The following is a 16579-nucleotide window of genomic DNA, read 5'->3' on the forward strand; positions in this document are numbered from 1 at the left end:
AAAAAAAAAAAAAAAAAAAAAAAAAAAAAAAAAAAAAAAAAAAAAAAAAAAAAAAGAGGATGAATGCGTGACCTGAACTTCTCCTTCCCTTTCTCTCCCTTTTCCTCATTTTCCCCATCCCTTCTCAGCTCCTTCACTGCACAACTTTTGTCACCTCTCCTTAAAATATAATTAAGCTGTAGGCTTAGCTTCCTCCCCTTTCTCTCCCTTTTCCTCCCCTTTCTCTTGTCCAGAAATGGATTGATTCCCTTAGGTGTAAATGCTTAATGCCACACAAAAAAACACAACCCAAATATTGAAATAATGGATTGGAAGGTCATGTGATATTTCCATCCTTTGTTAAACTATAAATAAAGGGGAACCCACAAATTGGTGAACACTTTATCTAATGAGGGAAGTCATGATTTGGACAAACAATCTATCAATAATTGTTTATTTGTATAGTTGCAAGTTTTGCAACTAGCATGCATATTTAATGGAAAAGTGCAACTTGACCATTTTTTTAATATCACAATCTTGTATATATTATAACTTATAAGAAAGTACGTATAATTTGGATAAGTTTTTTTCTTTTTAATGTGAACTGATGTAACTCATAACAAATGTATTTGTTTTTGTTCTTATTTTATATTTGTAAAATCGATCATCAATTGCAAAGTTTTGGATCGGACTATCTATTGCCGATTGTGATTGAATTAGCCTAGAGGTTTCAAAAATGCTATGTTGGTTCAATTGGTTTGGGAGGTAACGTAACAACAAAGAGCCCCATTTAATTTTCATATTATTAACATAAGAGGCTTAGAGCATCCTCAATAGCGATGTTTTTTTATTTTTTATTTTTTTGGTGATTTTTGAGAAGTTTTTTAGGTGTGATTAGAAAATGAAAAATGAAAAGAAAAAAAAAACAGAACAAAACAAAGCTGAATTAGGAAAAAAAATAGAAAAAGGTAATTAACGTGTCTGTTCTTCATGCAAGGGCTACTGGCGAGATTCCTCCCACCAGCTGGGCCCTACAATCTGCCAAAAACCACAAATTAGTCGGAGGAGTTTGGACATTATCCCTCTTTCATGTTGGTAATTTATTTTCTCAAAAACCGTGAATAAACCTATATTGGGGGGCCCTTATTGAGTGAATCGTGATTAAAGTTGGTTCCTTTACGGGATGTTTGGTTCACGGAATAGGCAGGGAATGGCATAGCATTCCCAGTAATAGTCTATTCTGTTGTTTGGTAAGCAGTTGTATTCCCAGGAATAATATTCCTGGGAATGGTCTATTACCCTTGCAAGGGTAATAACTATTACCACCACCCCCTGGTATTAACCTATTCCTGACCTCTCAGGAATAGGAATTTTTTATTTTTTTTACCTTTTGTTAAACCTAATTTTTTTAGGCTCACTATTCTAAAATTCTAAAAGCTTAAAATTAATCGAATCACGCTAACTTATAATTTGACAAACAATTAGCCAATAAATTATGTGTATCACTTGCATGGTTGAAAAAATCGCTAGCAGTTGATTATGAAAACTATTTGAATTTTATTTCATACATAAATTCCATCATGTATTTAATTCATACATAAATTCAATCATGTATAAACATTCTTGAATAACTGAAAGAATATTAGATTCCATTACACATAATAATAATAATAATAATAATAATAATAATAATAATAAATTTTGTACATGGGCATTTATGTCTTTTACATATATATTCCATTTCTATTCCTTTAACCAACCAAACGTTGGAATACAATTCCTAAGTCTATTCCTTCCGCGAACCAAACGCTGGAATACAATTCATATTCTATTCCTTACCTATTCCATTCCTTATTCTATTCCTTACCTATTCCATTCCTTATGGAATAATATTCATATTCCTTTAAAATTCATTCCGTGAACCAAACGTGCTATTAGTATATTATATGGAAATATTGTATTTTAATTTGAGCATTTGCAACTCGGTGTTAATTATTTTTGGAACTCTCTTTGCAACATTCACTCCTTGCTTATGAGTGATTCTATTGGTATGTACCGTTCATATTTCTACATAATAACTGTGGATTTCTCTTGTCACCCAACTAAAATTTAGTTTATGAAAGATTGTTTTTGTTGATTAGTTGTGAATTAACTGATTCGCTATAATAATTTAATAAAATAAAATCATATTAAGATAGTGTAATGTTTCTTATAGAAAATGTAATGCAAGTAGTCCACATATATTATGTAAGAAAAAGGGACTTTGAAGGGACTGAAGGAGGCGTTTTTCATATGACGTATATCATATATGTGGTCACGGCGTCGCCTAATAAATGGGACACCCTTTCAACGGCTTCAACATTAATTTCTAAAAACATAATAAGTCTCAATTAAAATTATATTCTTGATTTATGTCCATCTTCTTATATGCTAATAAATGTATACATTTTAATTTAAATGTTGTACACTTTAATATTATTTGACAAAATTGTCCGTACTACATTCTTGTTATACAAAACTACCCTTACATTGTTATAACACCGTTACTCCATCATTATTACCATACACCTATATCTATCATATCTTTTTCTTATTCTTTAATTATCATTTTATTAAAATCATTATATAATTAATTTAATGGTTGATTATATTTTAATTAAATTTCTATTAATGGTAAATTATATATGTGTGTGTATAAAATACATATATTATTTGTGTATATATAATTCAAATTATAAATTTTAATATTTGTATTTATTTATGTTTTAATATTGAGCATGAATTTTCACGCATCGCGCGTACAAAATACTAGTCAATATTATAAGTAGTATTACTATGTTGCGCCTTCAATAATTGACGAAAACGCCAAACGTTTTAACCCAATGCAATAACGGACAGCCGTTACGTTATTGCACTCCAATAAAATTATTTGTGTGACTTGATTTAAATCGAATTTTAATTAAGCTTTTTTTTTTTAAAAAAAGAAATTAATTAAGCTTTATTTCAAATATATGTTCTTTTATATTTTACGAGATGAAATTAATTTAGTCAAGTATTGATCATGCTATTGTATTCGACGTGATATTTATTTATTTATTTATTTGTAGTTTGTAAGGTGAAACTAATTTAGTCAAGTTTTGATCGGACCTTATTTGATAGGGAATATGTTCTTTTTTGCATTTTACTTTAGCCAAGTTTTAGTCAAACCTTATTCACTGCAGCTATTCTTTCTACATTTTGCAAGGTGAAATTAATTGAGCCGAATTTTGGTTTGGACTATTCGAAGCAACTTTATTTGATTCTTAGTATTAAAAATTTAAATTTGAGTATTTTGGTCATTAAAAAATAGTGGTTGTTTCTTGCTTTAATTATTTAACAACTCACCCTTAATATGTGATAGGATTGATTCATATCTAGATTAACCACAAAAATATATTATCTTAGTTCATCCGTTACATATTTGCTATAGGCCGTTATCAATATTCAATACACACATATTCATTAATTAATTAAAATAATGACTCTTTTCGTTACTAAATTACGGAGTATTATTTCATGAAAAATTACATTCTTTTCATGTTAATGGTTGCACATGGTGCACCTCACCTAATTTTTTTGTTTAATATAATAAATATTTAATTTCTAGATAATATATAAATAAATAAATAGTTAATTCAATTATTATTCAATAAGGTCTTCAACGAAGGATTGATTTGTGAATTATTAAGTAAGATTTGAATACCTTCAAAAACAAAAACAAAAAAAGAAGAAAGAAGTAAGATTTGAATTGTTGAGGACTTAATTATTAAAATTGATAGTTGATGACTAATTTGTGAATTATGGCATAGTCGAGGGACCATTTTTGGTATTTACTCTATATTCAAATTAAGTGCATGACTATGTAATTTGTATCACATTTGGTCCTTGACTGCTAATATTTTCAAATTAAGTGCATGATTATGTAATTTGTATCACATTTGATACTGTCATCCAATTTTCTGACGAAGTTTCTGACCAACTGTAAACTATTGCCAGAATTTTAACAAATAAAAATAACATGTTCTAATTAAAAGAGTATTTTCGGTCAACAATTACTAGAAAAAATATTTTTATCGTTGAAATTCTGGCAATAATTGACTGAAAAATTGAATGGTAGGACCAAATGCCATATACGTTACAAAGTCTTGTAATACGTAACAGATAAGGGCAGTAGTAATTACCATTCTCTAGTCTGTTTCAACTGTTTCCTATCTGTATATATAGCATAGCAGGCTATATTCATTCTCTATGTAACACTTCACCATCTTTGACCAATGAACAACATCATTCTCTTTCTTACACCGCATACGTAACATCTTCCGTTACTCTCTCTTTTCACTATTTTTTTTCTCTTCCCCGATTTCCTCCTCGATCTTGCTCTCCAGCCGGCGGCGACGTCGACCAGCTAGTTTCTTCCGATCCGGCGAGGCAGCGGCGGCGACCTCCAGGTCTTCTCAGTTCGGTAATCCAATATAATTACCGTTCGTTTTATGCAATAATAATAAAACAAAACATAAATTAGGGCTTTAATTTGTTTTGGCTTTCCCTCATCTCATCTCATCTAGCTTAAAATTAAAATTGTAAATTCCGATCCATAATCATAACACATTAATCCATCCGATCCGTCCTTTAATCTGCAGGATCTGAAGGAACTCTTACCTTTTGCAGACGCTCCAAACTTCTGCTCTCATCTTCAATTCGCCCTGGCCTGGTGTGTTAATGCGCGCTATCCTCTTCACCTTCACCTTATATCATATTATATTATATTATTATACATTTTAGAAATATATATAAAAATACATTTTAAATTTTGTGACGTACGGCATTCCGGCGCGAATCATATATATTTTCCAGTGTAGGGGATGGGATGATCGAGGAGAATACATATACTACTGGGATTTATATATGGAATGGGTGGTGTAGGAAAAACAGTTCTTGCTTTGCGCAACAGCCAATACGTGAAAAAATTCAAAAGGTATCTGCCAAGTCTCCTAAATTTATTTGCACTAATTTTATCAGACTATGGGTTACGTTCTATTATTGTATCTATTGGTTTCATGTTTCTTTTATAATTATATTTTCTGTTTCAAATGGATCTCAGGGTGCAAATTTATACCAGACCCTTCTAAACAACTGGAAGAAAAACAAGGTGGAGGTAAATGAGTCTTTTCATTATATGAGCTTCTTCTTCTTGCATCAAAGTAAACAACCTAGTAACCTACTAATTTTATATATTTATATATACACATATATAATAATCTTATAAAATTATCTTTTATTTTTTATATAGTTAGTTATTAAATATATTCCTTTTATCACAAGTGGTAGCTTAAAAATAATACATATAAATATTTTATTAGTGAGTAATTACTAATTATCAACTCATTAATCATGATTAGGTCTTTAGAGAAAGAGGACAAGGTTTTGGCATTCTTGTCCCTCAATTATACTCATCACCTGCATTTGTCTTTCAATTGTTTGTAATATGTATTTTTTTATAAAAAAAATTATTTTTTATCTGTAATTTTTGTTAGAATTAAAAAAAAAAGTATTTCACATACAATTGAAAAATGAAAAAGTACTAGCGTTATAATTGAGTGATGAAAAAGCAAGAGATAATATAACTGATATACGAAAAATACAACATCTCTATAATTTAGAGACAAATGATGCCATTTTCCTATTTTATATAGATTGAATTTAGATTTGTCTTGTTTTACTTAAATTTCTTTTTTTTAAGTAGCAATCCAAGGAAACAACAATAACTAATTTTAACCAACATGCTATGGTTCAACACTTCATTCAATTCTAATCTTAAGCATGAGGTTGGGGGGTTCGATCCCTACCCATGTGAATGGAGCAAACCATTTGGGCAGTCCCCTAACACAACACTTAGTGTGCTGACAGTTGGGAAATTATAGTTTAATTTGTTTTTATTTGTCTATATTTTGATTTCAATGTTATGCTGTTAATTAGTAATTCTATATTTGCAGCTTGTAGAGTCTATGGTGCAAGCACTTGAAGCAGCCCAGACTTGTGCAAGCACTTGAAGCAGCCCAGACTTGTGCAATTTGCAGGGGCTCAAAATTGTCTTAGACTACTTGAGTTGAAATATAATTCTCTTCAATATTTTCTTTTCAGGCTCTAAGCCTTCATTTCAATATAAGACTTTCTTATGAACTTTTCTATAATGTTGTATAGACTGAATTATATTATAAGTTTTTAACGTTATACATTCGGAGGTGTTTTGTTTAAGGGTTTTGAGTTTAATTTATTGGGGGTTTAACGTTTTAGATCTTGCTTGTTAGATTATTACCATTTACAACCGATGAAGATGCTTTCAAGGTATCCAATGCTTCCAGTTTAGCATCATTTTTTTTAATTTTAAAATTTTTATTTTATTAGTGAGTAATTACTAATTATCAACTCATTGATCATGATTAGGTGTTGAGAGAAAGAGGACAAGGTTTTCGCATTCTTGTCTCTAAAACTCCAAAAGACACCCATGCATCATATTCCTTGCAGGAACTATTCGAGGAAAGATAGATCTATCAACGGTCAACTTTAAAATTTTCATATCAGTATATATTAAGATTTTTTTTTTCTTTTTTGTTATTTGCAGGTGATGGTATTTTTGCATCAATTAGTAAAGTGGAGAAAAATGGCATTAAGGAAGCAGTGTCAGTTGAGAAGAGAACTTGAGGAGATGAAGGCATCTACCAGAAAGTGATAGATGAATTAAGGGCTTATTGGCAGTAGAAATATAATTTAAGATGCATATATGTATTTTCTTGTTTAATTTATAATAACAAAATATGGAATAGAGACGTAAGTTTGATGAGTTTGGTCATAGGCAGGTTTATGTTGATGAACATATATTATGCTTGTTGAATTCTACCAATTATTGCTTCTCTTTTAGTGTACATCCGAGAAAATTACAGCAAAAACTGAATTACCTTCATTTTGCACCTTGGATCCAAGACAGCTGCTGTACACATTAGAATTTAATTGTAGTGGACAACATCTGAAATGTTGAGTTGTGCGGTCAAGAATTTTCCATCCGGGAAACTCTAATTTTCCTCATTTTGATTAATATAAGAGTTAATACCACAAACGGTCTTCTGACTATTGAGTTAGTACTTCTTTTAGTCCTCAACTTTTAATTCGACCACAAATAGTTCTCTAACTTTTATTTTTTACCACAAATAGTCATTCGTTCAAATTCCTGTTAAATAGGTGTTAAATCTAGGGGCATTATTGTCAAATTGATATATATATAATGTTCATAAAATAAAAGTGTTTAAAAATTTCACCAACAATCATAATTGAAACAATTAATGAATATAAATACTCCTAAATAAAAAGACAATACACCTTATTCTCGTAATTATGCGTACGAAATGAATATTTAATATTAGAGCTATCTGTTTTTAATTTAACCAGACTAACAGATTAACGTGGAAGAATTTTTTTTCAAAAACCTTGCTTCCATTATTTTCATGGTTGTTCATACATGGTTGATTAATAGTTTTCAGTCTTCATTAATTGATCAAACATTACATAACTGAAGGCCGCCACCGTTGAATTAATATAATTAATCAAGTACAAATTACAACATTAATCATGAATTTTTATTTAATTTATTCATTTATGTGATTTGTCACGTCCATTTTATTTTTATATTTATTAACTTAATGTGCATTAATGTTTGTGAAATTCAGACTCCTTTGAGTCAATTTAACATGCTTAGGTAAGTTTCTAATTAGAGAAGATAATTGCTAAGTTCATTGAAAACTACCTAATCTGTATAAGTGATAGTGCACCAGGTAGTTCAGACACGTAAAGCACACTCAAAAGAATAAACATAAAGCAGTAAAAACACAGAAACAGTTGACCGACCTAGGTATCGAATCATAAAAGGTGAAATTGTTACAAATGTCTTAGGTGCTTGCACACCGGACATGCAATTCATCAATGTATTGCCAGGTTAGGATGGATCTACTGCAAATGGTAGAAATTTGAGGGATGCCATTAGTAGGAAGAATAGTTTAAAGGTTCCTCTAAGGAAATTGTTTAATAATTTTTTAAATAGAAATATAGTAGGATTTTAATTAAAGAAAAAATTACATTAGGTATTAATAAATTTCTTAAATTGAAATATGTTTAGGAAAGTATTTGTTTTATTCGATTACGTTAGGTATATCTTGGTATATTTTGATATGTTAACTATATGTTACTAAAGTATTTGTTGTATTCAATTTCTTGTTATTGTTTGGTTTTATTTTTACAGTGGCAATGGAAGGAAAAACTCCAAATAATATTAGAAGGAACTCTACTACTAAGAAACAATGTACAAAACAAGATGATGCAGCATTGGTTGATTGCCTTGTTGAAATAACAAATGACCCCACTTTAAAAGGGGAAAATGGTTTCAAGATTGGATACTTGTTGCGCTTAGAAAATATGCTACAACGTAACTAAAGTTTCCGAAAACAAATATCAAGGCTACCCCCACATGGAATCGAGGTATAAACTATTGAATAAGCATTTCCTTGCCATTCAAGAGATGCTAAACAAAGGTAGTGGATTTGGGTGGAATGGTGTTGAGAAATGTGTCACTATTAGCAAAGATGTCTTTGATGACTGGGTTAAAAGGAGTGAAATCCTATTAATAACATGAAATTTCTTTTTAGAAAAATTAGTTTGAAGCCAATCATATTAACTACTTGAGGATGGTTTGTTGACAAACAAAACATTCAAATAACACAATAAATTGAAGCGAGAAACTACTCTGTAATATCTTTGGTCTACATCACAGTTGTTCACTTTAAAGGTAAATCGTATTTCTTTATTAATATGATTTAAAATGTATAAATTTTTACTACCTTATCTAATCTTATTTTTTAAAAAAATAAACTATGAATTTTTCTATCCACAAGAATTCATTCAACCATAATGGTTGAACCAAAAGTACTTCGAGCAGAACACTTAAATGACCGATATGCTTTTATGTTGATAATAATATGTAAATGGTAATTATATCATTATCTTACGTAGCTATATTGAAAATTCATTATTAAAAATATTAACGTTGGGTAATAGAACATTGTGGCACACTTGACGCATTGAAAAGATGCTTAGATTACAACATTGCTGGAATTAATCTTTCAAATATAAAAAATGAAGAAATTTCAAAAATAGCTACCGTTGCAACATTCATTAATCATGCATGTAAAATACTTATTGTGCCTCATTTAAATATATTAGAACTAATATAAATTTACAATTCATTTCATTTTCTACACTCAACCTGCTTGGATTGAAGGCAAAATTAGTATCAATTTTGACAACTTCTTCCATAATTGGTATATAAGATGTAACAACTATTTAAAAATATTTATGCACAAAGTGGCAAGCTATTTAACTATATGCATTGTGATGAAAATGCAGTAGTGAGTATTCCAAGATTAGTATCAATTCAACAAAAAAAAAAACAAAAACAAAAAAAAAAAACAAAAAAACACATACATATCCACACACAAAATCAAGTACTACACTCATGTGAAAACTGTTGATGAAACTGGACAAATCGCTTAGTATTCGGACTACCTGCAAAGTCATTGTTGTTACTATCAAGCAAATAAGTTATAAAACTAAACAAAAGATATTACTCTTTAACCTTCTACAAATATAATAAATATTACTCCGTAATATTGTGTTCAGTACTTTCACATTAGAATGTACGATACATATCTCACAACACATAAAACATGTAGGGAAAAAATTACCACGGTCAAATATCAACTGACGCTTGCAAGATCAAGAGTTCATAGTACAACTAAGATCCAGTCATATATATACAAACACAACGAGGTAAATCAACAGCTTCCTACACAATAATCTTATTGCATGATATTGTTATCTATACTACCACTAGTAACCCAATTGCGCGTGAAAAATTAATTTTATTAATAATCATGATTAATTGATATTTTTTTAAAAGTAGTAGTATATTTTGATTTTTTTGATCAATAATAGTATATTTTGATAAACTCATTAGTAGAGAGGTTGAAAGTATTAGGGAAAAGGGTCAAATAGGTCCTCGAACATTTCATAAAAAGTCAATTAGGCCCACGAACTTTTAAAAGGTGCAATTAAACCCTCAAACATTACAAATCAAAGCAATGAAGCCCAAAAATCGGTAATTGACCTGTTATCACCGGTCATTGGCATTTTCCGGCGATCGGCGTCAATTTCCGGCGACCGGCGACGACCGAATCGTCGCCGGTCGCCTTCTCCCTGGAAGAAGGCGACTAGAGATCTGGTCGCCTTCTCCGGGAAGAACTACCGTTTCTGGTTGCCTTCTTCCCGGAGAAGAAGGCGAAGAAGGCGACCTCACAGGTCGCCTTCTCCGGCGAAGGCGACCAGTGAGGTCGCCTTTGCCGGAGANCCTGGAAGAAGGCGACTAGAGATCTGGTCGCCTTCTCCGGGAAGAACTACCGTTTCTGGTTGCCTTCTTCCCGGAGAAGAAGGCGAAGAAGGCGACCTTTTCGCCGGAAATGGCGACCGGCGACGATTAGAAGGCGACCTTTTCGCCGGAAATGGCGACCGGCGACGATTCGGTCGTCGTCGGTCGTCGGAAATTGACGCCGATCGCCGGAAGATGCCAATGACCGGTGATAACAGGTCAATTACCGGTTTTTGGGCTTCATTGCTTCGATTTGTAATGTTTGAGGGTTTAATTGCACCTTTTAAAAGTTCGTGGGCCTAATTGACTTTTTATGAAATGTTGGAGGACCTATTTGACTCTTTTCCCAAAGTATTACTTATGATAACTCAAAAATTTAAAATTAGGCTTATAACATACGTACCTATATTTTGGATAGCAAAAGTCCAATTTTTCCATTTAATTAGTCTCATGAAGAGTCAAGAGAAGGGGATGATTTTCCTTTGGTTTTCTTCCTCTTGTGTGTTTTCACTGTAATTTAAAAGGGCTGTCTCCCCTCTCTTTCTTTCTCAACTGTTCTCCGTGTTGATTGTTGAACAGAACTCGCGTGTTAGCAGACATTAGACAGAAGAAGTACACAGCACTTGCCTGCGAGAGAGGGCCAAAAAGGCGAGAGTAAAGTTCTCTCCCTCTGTAACACAAAATCTAGAGAGAGAATAAAAAAGGAATCACCGATCAGTCTATCCATCTGCGACTCTGTGAGAAAGTTCCCAACTTTCAACTTGAAATACCCATTTGAGAATTTTTATTTTCATTTTCCATTTAGGATATTCGATCATACATTTTGTTTTAGTTGTCAATTGCGATCATAAATTAGTTTATGAATAGCGTGGAATCCTAATTCTGTCTCGGAAGCCGATTTAAGGAATTTGTTCTGGGCCTATTGGTTTGAAGTTCGGGTTTCGGAATTGAATCGGGTTTTTGTTTTTCCTGGGGATGAGAGGGGTTTAGGATGAGCGATATTGACCATGTTTGTGATCTAATATGGAAGTGATGGTAGTGATTGACACATACGAAGAAGATGTCACTTTACATTGGTCGTGAGGCCTCCAAGGTTTGCCTTCAAATACAAACTTCTTACCTTTTATTTTTATGTTGGTCTTTTATTCATTTGTTTCTCATAAAAGACCCAACTTTTCTGGATTGGGCTGCTTTTGTTGTCCGGGAGAGAAGCTATGGAAGAGAGTTTGTTCAGAGACTGCAACGGAGATCAGCCTTCTTGCCGAGAACTGGAAGTATATTCTTTGCGGTCTAATTTTTCAGGTTTGTACAATATGTTATTCATCACTCTCAGCCTCTGTTTTCCTTTTGGTGAATGTTGCTTTATTTCCTACCAAATAGTAGTTTTTTTTTTTTTTTTTTTTTTTGAAACACCACTTTTTGTTAACTGGGGTGTATTAATTTTGTTGAAGAGCCAAAGATGGTCAAGTGGCATCTGGTGTCCCACTTAATACTCTCACATAGATGATGGGAGTGGATTCGAGCCTCAGTGGAGGCTCAACTTTTGACTCTTTGTGCTTCAGTAGGTTGAAAAAGTAGCTATGAACAGATACTACATTGTAACAAGTCAGTAGAACTCAAAAAAAAAAATTTTGTTGAAGAAGTTAACCAAGCATGTATGCAGGCTCTGTCAATGTATTTATGATACTAGATGGTATTGGTTGGGCTAAATTTAAAGGAAAGTAATTCACCAGTAAATATTGTGCTTGAACTTTGGGGCAGGCTGGGTTTGTGAAATTGACTGTATATAGCTTGTTTTTTTTTTTTTTTTTGAGTACTAATGACTCTAACTACCTTCTCAAGGTAGTGAAGCACAACGAGTCAACAGTTGACTCCACTGAGACTCGAACCCACTCCCATCATCCATGTGGGAGTGTTAATCGGGACACCGAATGCCACTTGACCACAAGGTCTTTGGCGTATATAGCTTGTTCAAACTAGTAAAATGGTATAAGTTTTGCTCTCTTGATCAGGTGAGAATACCCAGCTTTATCAATAAGCTATGCCTTTCTGTTAGCATCTACTCCGTAACTTTTTTGCATCCAATTATCCAAAAAACACCTGATGTTATACGTCTGGGGAATTTCCGCTAGATATCTTGCCCGGTAAGCTCAAGTTCCACACTAAGACATTGGTTATAGAAGAGCATTATGCCTTTTGTGCCTATTTTACATGTTTGCTATAGGTTGCTGTCTGCGATTGAAAGTTTCTTGAATTAATTGTCAATTTGTCATAGCAATTTGAAGTAGTGGTACTTGAACTTTTACAGGCAGTTATTACTTTCCTTTTGATGCTTCAATTCTTTGCAATTTCTTCCTGTTCTTGTTGTGATTTAGATGGCTAAGATGTGACATCTATTATATTTCCTGTATTTAGTACATCCATGGAGTGGCTGCTCGAGGGGTTCATTACTTACATCGCCCAGGACCCACACTTCAAGATGTTGGGTTCTTTATTTTACCGGTTAGTTCTACCTATTTTGAATTTCAAAGCCTCTACTTGAGGGAAGATGCATGACTATCCCATTTTTTCCCCTAAAATAACTGCAGGAACTTGGTCCAGACAAAGCTTACATCAGCGAAACAGTATTTTCCGTCATCTTTCTGTCTTTTGTCTTGGTGAGTCGTCCTCAAATGTCTATTTCTGTTATGTAATTAGCTACTTCTGTTTATCATTTCTGTTTTTACATTTCTTATAATCCTTACTCTCTTTATCTATTTTGATATTCATCTGTAATAGCACTGCTTGCCGTGAAGTTACCCTTAGCACTAGCTGACATGGGTTTTCTAGATTCCTCAGTACTTTGTTTTCATACATTAAGTCTGAGTTTAGTGTTTCCTCATTAGAAATGTGGTTTGTTTTGTGGTGCAGTGGACTTTCCATCCTTTTATTTGCAAGAACAAAAAGATTTACACGGTTCTAATATGGTGCAGGGTCCTGGCTTTCTTAGTTGTAAGTATTTTCTTTCTGTGTATTTGCATGTTAATCTATCCACTAAAAAGAAGGTTCTTGCAGTCAAGTGCTCACCCATTCATAGAGTCTTTCTTATACACCGCATGATTGTTATGACTTGGGCTCTGGGTCCAACTGTTTTAAAATCCGCAAACAGTTGTTCACTCGACTAAAATGTTAGAAAAATATATAAGGATGGAAAATAAATTTACGATTGTGGGTGTAAAACGTTTTATACTCAAATGGGTGTAATAGTGTAATACATATTAGGCTTATAAACAGGTGTAAAACATTTTACAGATGGGAATGCATTATTTTCTCCAAGATAACCCTATTTTAACACAAAACATCCCTCTTCCCTTACCCCTCCAAATGCCACAGTTTCATGAGTCCATCACGATCCCCTCCAGTTACTAGCAGCTCTCCTTGACACCCTCCAGTAGCCAACGCTTCCTCCCAACCGGTAGGCCCCCTCCAATCCACTTTCTGGAAGACTCTTGTACAGATAATTAAAATCATCGCCGCTGTCCACCCAAGTTGCAACAATACTTCCATGTGGCCTTTTGAATATCTATTATTTGCCGATCATCCATGTAGAACATTCACCATGGAGAAGCTGAACCATACAGAGGACTAATCCATTGATTGACCAATTCTTCAATGTGGAAGACTCAGCATACCAAATTACCAATTGATGTTTGTTTTTGTCTCTACAATGAATTGTAATAATTGAGTTTCAATTTGTCGTGGAAGATTACCGCAAAGATGATTTCAATATTTCATTCTGATGATCAAGTGATTCGGCTGGTGGGATTATGATTTTTCTTATATATAATGGATTTCCTAGTTAATTAGGGTTTTGATTTTAGGGTAAGGTCTTTTTGGCCGTTTCTTGAATTTTAAATTTGTTTTTCCTCCAAGTTTACTAAATACATCTGAACACCTAAGAATATTTTATGCTTGAATTTTTTTTTCCTACTTGAATAATTTTCTTTTTCCAGGCTATTATTGTAAAAGTGTCGATTGAACGTTATTTTCCTAATCTTTGAGCAGGCTTGCCAAATCCTTCGGATCATTACTTTCTATTCTACGCAGCTTCCTGGTCCAAATTATCACTGTCGTGAGGTAAGTACTCAAATGGTGTTCTGTAAAGGACAAATTATGTTCTTAGAGTTATTTGGAGGTTTCCAAATTAAATTGTTGGTTATACTCTTCATATCTGTGAGTGCATCTCTTATACTAATTTTTCTGCAATACGGCAGGGCTCAAAACTTGCGAGACTGCCTCGTCCTGATAGTATTGTAGAAGTTCTTTTAATTAATTGTAGGTGATGGTTATGTCTGATTTCTTTTTTCTTTGATTTTTGATTTCACATTTTTCAAAGCTGATTTTTATGAATTTTTGCCATTGCAGTTCCTCGGGGAGTGCTTTATGGCTGTGGGGATCTAATATTTTCATCTCATATGATATTCTCTCTTGTCTTTGTCCGCACATATCATAAATATGGTACACAAAGGTAAAATTCTAATGCTGTGGTGAATAGTTGGTTCAAGTTTGTAAGAGATACTGAGAAACCAATATGCCCAGCACTTTGCCCTTTAATTGGGCCGACCTGGTGTGAACGGGGATTAGTGAGTATGGTACGAGCTTATGGTGCCTCCTACAATTCGAGCCTACTCAGGACACCTCGTGGTCTAACTAAAAAAATATTTTCCGTGCATGTCTTAAATTATAATAATTCATTGCTTTGTCGGATCTGCAGGTTTGTAAAGCATTGTGCATGGTTAGCTGTTATTGTTCAAAGCTTCTTGATTGTTGCATCTCACAAACATTACACTGTAGACATTGTGGTGGCATGGTGAGGGGTTATTGACTGAGCTCATGTGAACTTTTGAGATGGCGTACTATAACTGAATGGTTATGTTTATCTGAATCGCGTGAATTTTTCTTGTAGGTACACTGTTAATTTGGTGGTCTTCTTTATTGACAAAAAATTGGCAGGTTAGCATTCAGAAATAATCTCTCCTCCTTTGAAGTCAATATATATATATATATATATATATATAGGGGAGGGTTCAGGTGAGAACACCTCTCCTGTAAAAAGTGTGGACACATCCACACCCTCCATCTTGAGAAATCATCTTATCATTGCTAAATTTTTAAGTTTGCAATAATTATAAAATGAGCCCCACTCTTAAAAGTTTTCAATAATTATAAAATTAATCCCGTATTTTTTTTTATTAAAACCTCATGGACGAATCAATCCTTACTTTTTACAGGAAACCTTGTTCTCATTTGTTCCTGCCCCTATATATATATATATAAGATAATGGAAATACTAATACTACTAATAATAATCTGGGATTTCTCAACCAGAATTGCCTGATCGCTCTGGACCGGTGGCATTACCATTGACAAAGGACAACAAGACTAAAGAAGAGAACCACAAACTTTTGAATGGGAATTCTGGAGACCCTGCAGAAAAGGTATAATAGATTCTGGAGATCCTGCAAAAAAATGGTTGGTTTCTTCTTGCTAATTTAATGTCGTCGAGATGTCTCTGTCCCTTTTGCCAGAGGGCAAGATCCCAAATCAATGGAAAGATAGTAGAGAACGGGAACATAACGCATGCTGAAACAGCAATGAATGGTGTATAGATGTTAGAAGCTCCATCCATCGTGGGTAGAGCAAGTCGGGATTGGCATGCCAAGTTACCGACTTTGTGTTGGTGGACAATCCCCAGCCTCCTCTAGTCATCACACGAGGTCTGGTCGATTTGATCTGTATTCTAGGAAAGAAGGCTAACGCCTTTCCTTGTCCATGATCCATAGTTAAATTGCTTAAATGCAACGAACATAATGTATGTATGTCATGGAATTACAATTTGATTAATAGATGCAAAGTTCACATCCTATTGTGTATTGTGTAAATTTGAAATTGTTGAGTGTTGCTGTCCATATGCTAAAAAGAGCATATGCATAAGCATGCCTCTTTCTTCATATGTACTTTCAAATTTTACTCATTCACTTTTATTATTATTATTTTTAAAATTTTATTTTCTATTTTTTAATAATAGAAATGGGCATTTGACCGGAATATTAT

The 16579-nt window shown here is 33.1% G+C and overlaps 2 protein-coding genes across 2 annotated transcripts in view; both read left to right on the forward strand.

Annotated features, from left to right (window-relative positions):
• Positions 1-6979, forward strand: part of LOC115999313 — a 10242-nt gene extending 3263 nt beyond the window's left edge. Inside the window, exons 2-7 of the mRNA XM_031239170.1 lie at positions 4243-4480; positions 4659-4729; positions 4873-4993; positions 5120-5173; positions 6012-6363; positions 6463-6979. Of these exons, the coding sequence (XP_031095030.1) occupies positions 4243-4480; positions 4659-4729; positions 4873-4993; positions 5120-5173; positions 6012-6068 (541 nt within the window). The 3' untranslated portion in view covers positions 6069-6363; positions 6463-6979. The remainder of the gene's footprint in view (positions 1-4242; positions 4481-4658; positions 4730-4872; positions 4994-5119; positions 5174-6011; positions 6364-6462) is intronic.
• A 3964-nt stretch (positions 6980-10943) lies between these two features.
• LOC115997919 (phosphatidylinositol:ceramide inositolphosphotransferase 1-like) lies at positions 10944-16476 on the forward strand. Its single transcript, XM_031237340.1, has 12 exons — positions 10944-11579; positions 11699-11788; positions 12902-12988; positions 13075-13143; positions 13397-13477; positions 14531-14602; positions 14740-14800; positions 14891-14993; positions 15240-15335; positions 15432-15478; positions 15854-15963; positions 16054-16476. The coding sequence occupies exons 1-12, from the start codon at positions 11547-11549 to the stop codon at positions 16132-16134; spliced, it is 930 nt and encodes a 309-aa protein (XP_031093200.1). The 5' UTR covers positions 10944-11546; the 3' UTR covers positions 16135-16476.
• The last annotated feature ends 103 nt before the right edge of the window (positions 16477-16579 follow it).

The sequence above is a fragment of the Ipomoea triloba genome, chromosome 12 (assembly GCF_003576645.1).
Source record: "Ipomoea triloba cultivar NCNSP0323 chromosome 12, ASM357664v1".
Taxonomy (NCBI): domain Eukaryota; kingdom Viridiplantae; phylum Streptophyta; class Magnoliopsida; order Solanales; family Convolvulaceae; genus Ipomoea; species Ipomoea triloba.

Excerpts from the sequence above, each read along its gene's own strand:
- LOC115997919 (XM_031237340.1), top strand. The coding sequence starts at position 11,547 with ATGTCACTTTACATTGGTCGTGAGGCCTCCAAG. Across the intron at positions 11,580-11,698 it reads TTGGTCGTGAGGCCTCCAAG|CTATGGAAGAGAGTTTGTTC; the intron begins GTTTGCCTTCAA and ends CCGGGAGAGAAG. Across the intron at positions 12,989-13,074 it reads TTGGGTTCTTTATTTTACCG|GAACTTGGTCCAGACAAAGC; the intron begins GTTAGTTCTACC and ends AAATAACTGCAG.